This window comes from Helianthus annuus, chromosome 8 (assembly GCF_002127325.2).
Source record: "Helianthus annuus cultivar XRQ/B chromosome 8, HanXRQr2.0-SUNRISE, whole genome shotgun sequence".
NCBI classification, from domain to species: domain Eukaryota; kingdom Viridiplantae; phylum Streptophyta; class Magnoliopsida; order Asterales; family Asteraceae; genus Helianthus; species Helianthus annuus.
In genome coordinates this window covers 82,980,881-82,989,141 of record NC_035440.2, presented here as the reverse complement: position 1 = coordinate 82,989,141, position 8,261 = coordinate 82,980,881, and the positions used below count along the sequence as shown (strand labels likewise).

Genomic DNA, 8,261 nt, shown 5'->3' with positions numbered 1-8,261 from the left:
CAGGTGAGTATAGTCATGATGATTTTTCTACTCATTGTTGTTGTTTAATAACATACATGTTATAAATAATATAGGCAATTGTGTTAGTGTTTACTTTACTTCCAAAAGTTGTAATCTGCATATTTCTTAACAACAAAGTATGCTACTTTTGTTTCTGGCTCTGTGCATTTCTTTTATTATAATTCTTTTGTTTGTAAAAGATACTCTTTAATGTTATAGGCTGCACAAGACATAACTTGGTTCACATACCGAAAAATGTGGTAGATTGTATGTAAACAAAGAATTGCTCATGCATATATATTTTTTTACAATTCGGAAACTGATGGTAGAAAGCTGTGCATATAGACAAATTAATATTTTAGAGCGAGGATCGCTGCGTTGAGGCCGAATGGGCCGATAGCGAGGTTTTGTTAAAGAATTTGACTGTGGTTGTGGTGGGGGAGATAGTCTAGTTTTTATATTTTTTTTTAATTTAATTTTTTATAATTTTACAAGTTTTTTTATTTTTATTTTTTTGAATTTTTATTTCTTTTTCATTTTTTTTTATTATTATTGAGTTATTATCAACCCATCTTGACCCGAACCCTTCCTCATCCTGACCTTTTTTTCCTTTTACCCATCTTGACCCAAACTCATTCTAACCCAAACCCATCCTGACCCAACAACCAACCCAATCTGACCCATCCATTTTGCCACCTCTAGACTGTTCCACAACACTATCATTGAATCCGATACGCGTCTCCAACATCACTGCCATCGTCGGAGCACAATACAGTCTTGATGTAAAAACAAAGTTTATTTCACTATTGTCTGCAACATCATTAAATCTGAATAATACAAAGTCATAAAGAACTACAGCTTTCTTTACTTATAAAATTAAACTATAGTAGTAATTGTTTTAAATACTCAAGTGTTCAAAATTGGAAAGATAATATACATCTGGAGTTTGATAGTTAGCACCCGAAATATTGATCAAGTTGACTTTTTTGGGTCAATATTTTCTTGATTGGGTTCAGAATCATCTTTCTTCTCCATCACTTGTTGAATGCCTTCTTGATAACCTTGTATGAAGCTCTTCAGTGCATCTCTGTAAGAAGAGGCTCGGGTCATGTAAACCCGTTGCAAAGCTGGCCTGAGTGTCTCCATTCCGCCTCTAGCAGCCACCGCTGACATCATCAATCCGAATAAAGTTAATGTTTTCGCAATGACATTTATACAAAATATTAATTAACCTTTTTAATGCATAATTTACCTAGATCCTCCAGTGTTGAAGGTTCTGTTTCTCCATTGGAATCTTTAATTCCTTCAGCTTCATCGCCAGATTTTTCTTTCTTCTTATATTCGTTTGGACGCAACTCGGGACCTATATCTCTTACCCAGCTTGCAGCATAAAGTCTCGTTGCTTCTTTTAAAACCTTAAAAATGGTTCCATAACAATAGACAATAGTCAATAACCAGTACTAGGGTTGTTCAAATCGCCCGTCGCTCATCGCTCGCCGATCGCTCGGAATATGCTCGCTCGGTTTGGTTCGGTTTGCAAACGAGCCAAGCATGAGCAAAGGTCCGCTCGGCTCGAATTAATTTTAATTAATTTATTACATATATAATTATATATGCACACACAAATTACATGTATATTCATATTTTAACACATACCGCTCTCTTAGATTAGGACCACTGTACTCAAATATACAATTATATTTATCCAAACTAGCCTAAGAAAACCAATAAAAAATTAACACTAAATTTAAAACTAAATCTCTAAGTCGTGAAGCGACAGTATTTGACATCTTCCTCTCATCAATCGTCCCTCGCTCTCGCCATATGCCTCACCTGCCTTAATCAGAGCCTCATCCTCGGACGATCCGACCCCAATCTTCGTGTCATCCTCGGACAGTTGGACCTTAGTCGTGACCCGATAACGGAGACATTGAAGGAAACATGCTAAATCTATGATTGTCCAAATTACTCGCCACTCGCTTCTCGCTCGCCGCTCGCTCGGAAATTTACGCGCTCGAATATGCTCGTTCGGATTTCGCTCGGTTGTAAACGAGCCAAGCACGTCAAAGGTCCGCTCGGTTCAGATCGGCTTGTGAACAGCCCTAACCAGTACGGATGTTCACGGTCTAGTGTAAATGGCTTTGACGAAAATTCTAGGTCTAACCGCTAACCATGGTTTCGGGAACGACAATACAACCGGCCGGTCTTACTGGTTTGGTTGTTTAACAGATCGGTTTTGGCAGGTTGATGGTTTTAACTGATTTTGTTTTCAAAATGATTAGTTTGTATTAAAAAAACTAGAATGATAAATATGATTTATGATAATAATACATGTACATTACTACATGTTCCAAAAACAGAATAATAAAAGTTAAATAGTGAGCTCCAAGTTCCAAATCGTTAAACAGCAAACCGCCAAAACTTCAACGTGAACAGAAGTGTTTGTATATCAAACCGGTTGACTTGCTTCCCTTTGGACGGTTAGAATGTTAGATTGGTTTCTAACGTTTTATGAACATCTCTAATAGCACATCGATATGTTTAAACAGTTAACTAAAGCAAAAAGACTAACCAAGTATCGTTCTTTCAAAGTAAGTTTTCTTCGTTTCTTGAAATGAGGCGGGTGGGGCAACGATGAAGGGAATGCGATTTCTTTCAAATCGTTTCGGACATAATCACATACCTTCCTCCAAACTACTCTCACCTTCATTCTGATCCTTGATTACCTCAACCAAATCTGTAGGACATTAAATAAATAAGTACAATAACACTTTGCGTAAACATTTTACATAGGCATTTCATCGAACACTTTGTATAAACATTTTAAAGAGGCATTTCATCGAACACTTTGTATACAATACAGAGACACTTTGTCTAAACATTATACATAGGCATTTCATCAAACACTTTGCATACAATACAATTTTGTAGAGGCATTTCATCAAACACTTTGTATATATTACAAAAACACTTAGAATCTAATAGCTTTACACTCAATTTGATACCCCAATAATGACATCCCTATTTTACATACAGCCAAGTACGAAGATTATGAACATGACGACACATAACCCTAAGTGTCATTAAATTTCTATAAGATATAAAAAAATACTTAAGAAAAATCTGGAATTAATTTTTCGGTAACTAGGTTAGTTATCACATAATGTCATTCCTATTCCTTACCCAATAAACCCGGCCCATTTTCTAAAAACCAAACCAGCCCACTACTTTCAAAATTACATCTTTACCCTCCACAGCCCTTTTCCCATCTCCCAAAACCCCCCCATCGTCCTCCTCCGCCGTCGCACTCCAAAAATGCTACGTACACTTCTCCGATCCGCCACCGCCTCACCGGCGAAATCAGCTCTCATCACCACCACAATCACATCAACAAACTCAACATCTCATCACCTCCTATCTTCCAGAACCTTCGCCACAAAGAAATCCAAATCATCACAATCAAAAGGCGGCAACAAAGCTCAACCTAAATCCAAATCTGACGCCAAATCGAAATCAAAACCGGAAGATATTGTTGCATCATCTTCCGTTGATGACGCCGCTCATGACGTCATCTCCGATGAAAGAAACCGAAGGCGTCTGTTAGATGAAGATGACCGTAATAAGGCGCTTGACGTCGGACCTAACGGACGGCCGTTATTTACTAACGCCGGTTCGTTATCTGAACTTAACCGGAAAGATGCCTGCAGTTACATGAAGTTTAGGTATAATAATATGTCTGATAGTTTTTTTTTTTTTTTTATGAATTATACACTATAAGTTGATTTTTTAAGTATTTATATTTGTTTTTTACATTTGATTTTTTCATAGTTTAACATTAGGATTTTATGCATTTTACATATTGATTTTTCAAATTTGAATTTTTTAAGTTTTTACATCTTATTTTTTGAAGTTTGATTAGGATTTTAGAAGTTGATTGTTGGTTTGTTATGGTGTACAGTAGGAAGAAACTGGAAGAGGTGTTACCGGAGAGGTTGCCGGTGGGGATGGTGAAGGAGTTTGAGGAGACGATGAGAGATGCGTTGCTGGTTCGACACGGTTTCTTGGATTTGCGGGATAATTTCAGGCGCATTGTTGATCCGCCTTTGCAGGCCAGTAGTAGTAAAGGTGTGCTTTCAGCTTATTAGGGTTAGAAACTCTTTGTAGTTGTATTTATTCGGGTTATAGACTCTGCATATATTATTTGATAAACCTACATAGTTAGTTATCTTTAGGTTAATTGTGTTATTAGGTTAAATGCAGCAGAAGTATGACTTTCAGTAAACAACAAAGTAAATTTAGAAATTTGCCTTATGAGTTTTTGTACCATCAGTTTATTTATCTATTTTCCAACAGTAACATATTATGAGAATATGTCTGATTGCAATTTTACTTTCAGGTTTGACAGCTCAGAAGCAAATAGTATTGGATGGCCCAGTTAGCTGTGGAAAGAGTATTGCTCTTGCAATGCTCGTTCACTGGGCCCGTGATGAAGGCTGGCTCGTTTTTTATGTTCCCGAAGGCCGAAGTTGGACTCACGGAGGACTTTTTTATAAAAACAATGAAACAGGTTTGTGGGAAACCCCTGTCCAAGCAGCAAACATTTTGCAGGCAAGAATTCAATCTCTCTTGTTTTTTTTTTTACCAAAATGCCATTTTCGTCCCTGAGGTTGGATAGTTTTGCGTTTTTCGCCCAAAAGTTTGTTTTTTCGCTTTTTTTTTTGGTAAGTGAGCTTTCGCCCGGCAAACTTTTATAAATAATAAAAAAGATACATGATTAAAGGGGCATACCCCCGCCAACCTAACTACGAGTCACCAAAACATGCTTTGGAGATCGTAACAAATAACAAAAAAAAACATACAACTCCTACTAATTCTTAACAAACTAGTAGGAATAATATATTTCCCTCCCGAAACATGATCACACTTGCAAAACATAATACTACTGGTAACAAAAATAACATCAAACATTAGCACTGCATTTGGAATAGGCTTTGGGCCTTCTCCACCGCTTCAACGTATTTGGCCAGCTGGTCATGGGAAAACAGTGGGCCTGGGCTCATAAAACAAGAGGACAGAAAGATGGCACTGAACTTGGGCCTGAGTGTATGGAGCCCAATCGAAAAGTAACCAGGAAACTCAAATGGTTGGCACCAAAAATACCCAGGTGGGCCTTATGACTTCGAAGCCCAACAACAACAAAGATTAATCCACCGCCCCACCTTTCTCGGTAACGGTTCAGCGCTCCCTCCAAAAATAAAACGGCCCCATCTGAATAAATTCCACTAATTAAACAACTTGGTCCATCCTCCAAATTTAAGTCCCAAAGAAAAAGATACCGGCCCACTTCTGAATAACGTTTAAGCCCAAACCAAACTAACCAATACGGAAGAGCTGGACTCGGAAAGCTGAACCAGGGCCCAAAACACGTGGAAAAACCAACTGCCCAGCTCCATACAAAAATACCCATATACGGAATAAAGTTTGCCCATATTAAATCTCCTAACGCTAAAATGTTTCGGGACAAAAATAAGGCCCAACCCAGAGCGATGCAGCCAGAAAGATGTAAGCACAGATGAAGAAATCCGTACCAAGACCCCAGATGCCAGTACACACGTAAAGCCAAACCTGAAGATAAATCCGGACAGCAGAACTCGGACACAGAACCAAACTGCATAACAGACCCGGAGCCATGCAACGATCTGAACCCCGAAACAAAAAATAAATAGCAGTAAACCAGCTTGTTGAACCCAAGTATTCTGCAGAAAATTATTACCCATCCGCCAAACAAGATCAGACAAAAAGTCCTGAACAGCAGCAACTTTCGAGCACACTTCACCACCAAACAAAACACGAAAAAACACAAAACTAAAACCTAAAAGAACAGCCCTTCAAACATGAACGAGGGATTCATAAGTTACTTACGTTTTGGGGGTTTTGCAACAACGGGGGTAATGAACTGGGCCGACCCACTGTCATCATGTTTTTTTGCATTTGGATCTAAAAGGTTTGAAATCTTGCCATTTTCATCCGGATCGTTAACTCCATCCATTTTTCTTCTTTAAAGGGCATTTTTTTTTTTGACTTTCTGTACAAGCATTTAGCACAATGTACATGTATTCAAAAAAGACAAAAACACCTTTAGGTTAACAAAAAAGACATTTATACCCCTGCTGTAACGGAGAAAAATGGATGGAGTTAACGAGTCGGACAGCCGGATGAAAATGACAAGATTTCAAACCTTTTGGGTCCAGATGCGGAAAAACAAACCTTTGGACAAAAGTCGCAAAACTGGCCAAACCTCAGGGACGAAAATGACATTTTACTCTTTTTTTATTATGATATCACAGTAATAAAAATATGTTTTCTCGATGCAGGATTTCGTAAAGTATAACGAACCGTATTTAAAGAAGCTTCCTTGTCAAATATCGGGTCCAATACCACTTGGTGTTGGGGCTGGTGTCGGGAGGATGAAAGACGCTGATTCAATGGCAATGCCCGAAGGTTCAACTTTATATGACCTGGTTCAGACCGGAATCACCACTACACATGCTTCTGTCGGTGTGGTGGTTCGTTTGAGGGAAGAGCTGTCACTTGTTAAAGATATACCTGTTCTTATTGCAGTTGACCAAGTGAGTTGACTTTTTCCTTTTATTTGCAAATATGATACTATGTTTGTTACTTTTGACCAAATCTTTTCTTATGTTTGTACTTGCAAATAGTATAATAGTTGGTTCACATTTACGGAATTCGAGGAGCCAGTGACTGATCGTTCTAGTCGTCCAATCCACGCCAAAGAAGTCGCAACGGTTAGTTGGTTAATTTTAAGTTTTTATTATGATCATGGTCTTACTATGGATGTTTTCGTAACCGTTGTGTGTGTAGGTGAAAGCATTTAGGTCAATGATGCATGATAACATGATGGTGGGTGCTTTTTCTCATTCAACAGCAGTTGGAAAGTTAAGACAAGATTTACCTGACGTTCCAACAAATGCACGTGTTATGTTTCCTCGCTATTCTCTAGATGAAGCTGCTGTTGTTTCACACTATTACCTCAGGTATGTCGTCATGTCAGCACCGTCTAATTATCTAGCGCAGAGGCCTTAAGAGTTAGTTAAGGACTTTGACGAGATGTCGTGAAGCAACTAAGAAACAACTAATATGATCTTGTTTTGTGTAACGCTTATTATTGTTTGTGACAGGCAAAGACTGATACGCCGTGAAGCATTTTCAGAAGAGGGATGGAAAAAGTTATATTATCTTGCAAATGGAAACGGGTCGGAAATGAGATGGTTGCTTCCCTTCATGCGGTGACATGACGTATTTGTCTCTAATTTAGCTTGATTGCAAGAAAATCATACACTGAAGCATCTTCAATTAGAAAATAATGTCTCGCCTTTTAGAAAGGTTAGTTTGAACACGAGTTACTGCAACCATTTGTGCACTCTACTGAATCTGCATGTTCGATCCTAGGCGTTCATGTTTTTTGTTGGTTTGTATCGAGGAACAAAGACCAAAAATGAACGGTTTTGGTTCTGTTGTGAATTTGACAGGACGTTGAGGTTGTTTTGTTTAGCTCAAACGGATAGATTGTTGTTTTGAAGGAGTGTATCGAGTGATTCCTGGTTTATAAGTGTTTTCATTTATCAACCGATTCCGTGACTGAAAAGATATTAATATTCACAAAGATTTTGTTTGGATTTTAATTAATTTGTCATGTGTGAATTCGTCGAATTCGGTCTGGTGTTTCTAAATATTAACGAAGTTTTGCTCATCGTTTGATTATATAATCTGTTTTTAAACTTTTTTTTAACATTATATAGTTATTACGAGACTTATAAGTTATGATCAAATGATAATGAATCTGAGTATAATAATGAAGACCCTTCTTTTGCATCTTTTTAATATATTTGTTAAGATTATGTTCATACATCATATAAAAATATCACAAGCCGGACCTTGGAAACAAGTGTTTAAAATTTCTGACGAGCTAGCGGGGATGGGTATAAACCTGGTGCATTTATTCAAAGTTGTTCCAGGTAGCATCAGTAATGTTTTCTTTTGGAAGGAGTGGTGGTTAAACGGTGCCCTGTTGTGTGTTGAATTCCCGCGCTTATTCAGTCTCGAGGTGAGAAAAAATGTGAAACTGATGGACAGAATTTCTTTGGTGGAGGGCATGATGGTTCTAAATTTCAACTGGTCTAGGCAGCCTACTGGTCCAGAGGAAGTGGCTGAATTGTCTGCTCTCTCTCAAGCCTTAGCAG

General features: G+C 38.0%; 2 protein-coding genes across 3 annotated transcripts; one reads left to right on the top strand and one right to left on the bottom strand.

Moving 5' to 3' along the window:
• Nucleotides 1–781: 781 nt before the first annotated feature.
• LOC110873208 lies at nt 782–3,199 on the bottom strand. The gene is made up of 3 exons (XM_022122143.2): nt 2,573–3,199; nt 1,253–1,415; nt 782–1,166 (listed from the first exon to the last, which is right to left on the bottom strand). The coding sequence occupies exons 1-3, from the start codon at nt 2,708–2,710 to the stop codon at nt 973–975; spliced, it is 495 nt and encodes a 164-aa protein (XP_021977835.1). The 5' UTR covers nt 2,711–3,199; the 3' UTR covers nt 782–972.
• Nucleotides 3,200–3,218: 19 nt separating this feature from the next.
• On the top strand, nt 3,219–7,703 carry LOC110873207. Of its 2 annotated transcripts, XM_035976661.1 has the most exons (8): nt 3,233–3,443; nt 3,489–3,722; nt 3,959–4,125; nt 4,397–4,608; nt 6,375–6,629; nt 6,720–6,806; nt 6,883–7,055; nt 7,200–7,703. In XM_035976661.1, the coding sequence occupies exons 1-8, from the start codon at nt 3,316–3,318 to the stop codon at nt 7,309–7,311; spliced, it is 1,368 nt and encodes a 455-aa protein (XP_035832554.1). In that variant the 5' UTR covers nt 3,233–3,315; the 3' UTR covers nt 7,312–7,703. The 2 variants fall into 2 exon arrangements, with proteins under 2 accessions (XP_021977834.1, XP_035832554.1); XM_022122142.2 differs by having other exon boundaries at nt 3,219–3,722.
• Nucleotides 7,704–8,261: the final 558 nt, after the last annotated feature.

What these genes read in the sequence shown, in the direction of transcription:
- LOC110873208 (XM_022122143.2), bottom strand. Translation starts at nt 2,710, where the DNA reads ATGAAGGTGAGAGTAGTTTGGAGGAAGGTATGTGATTATGTCCGAAAC. An exon ending in CTTTGAAAGAACGATACTTG is followed by an intron (nt 1,416 to 2,572) that starts GTTAGTCTTTTT and finishes ACCATTTTTAAG; the next exon opens with GTTTTAAAAGAAGCAACGAG. An exon ending in TTCAACACTGGAGGATCTAG is followed by an intron (nt 1,167 to 1,252) that starts GTAAATTATGCA and finishes TGATGATGTCAG; the next exon opens with CGGTGGCTGCTAGAGGCGGA.
- LOC110873207 (XM_022122142.2), top strand. Translation starts at nt 3,316, where the DNA reads ATGCTACGTACACTTCTCCGATCCGCCACCGCCTCACCGGCGAAATCA. An exon ending in GCAGGCCAGTAGTAGTAAAG is followed by an intron (nt 4,126 to 4,396) that starts GTGTGCTTTCAG and finishes TTTTACTTTCAG; the next exon opens with GTTTGACAGCTCAGAAGCAA. An exon ending in ACGCCAAAGAAGTCGCAACG is followed by an intron (nt 6,807 to 6,882) that starts GTTAGTTGGTTA and finishes TTGTGTGTGTAG; the next exon opens with GTGAAAGCATTTAGGTCAAT.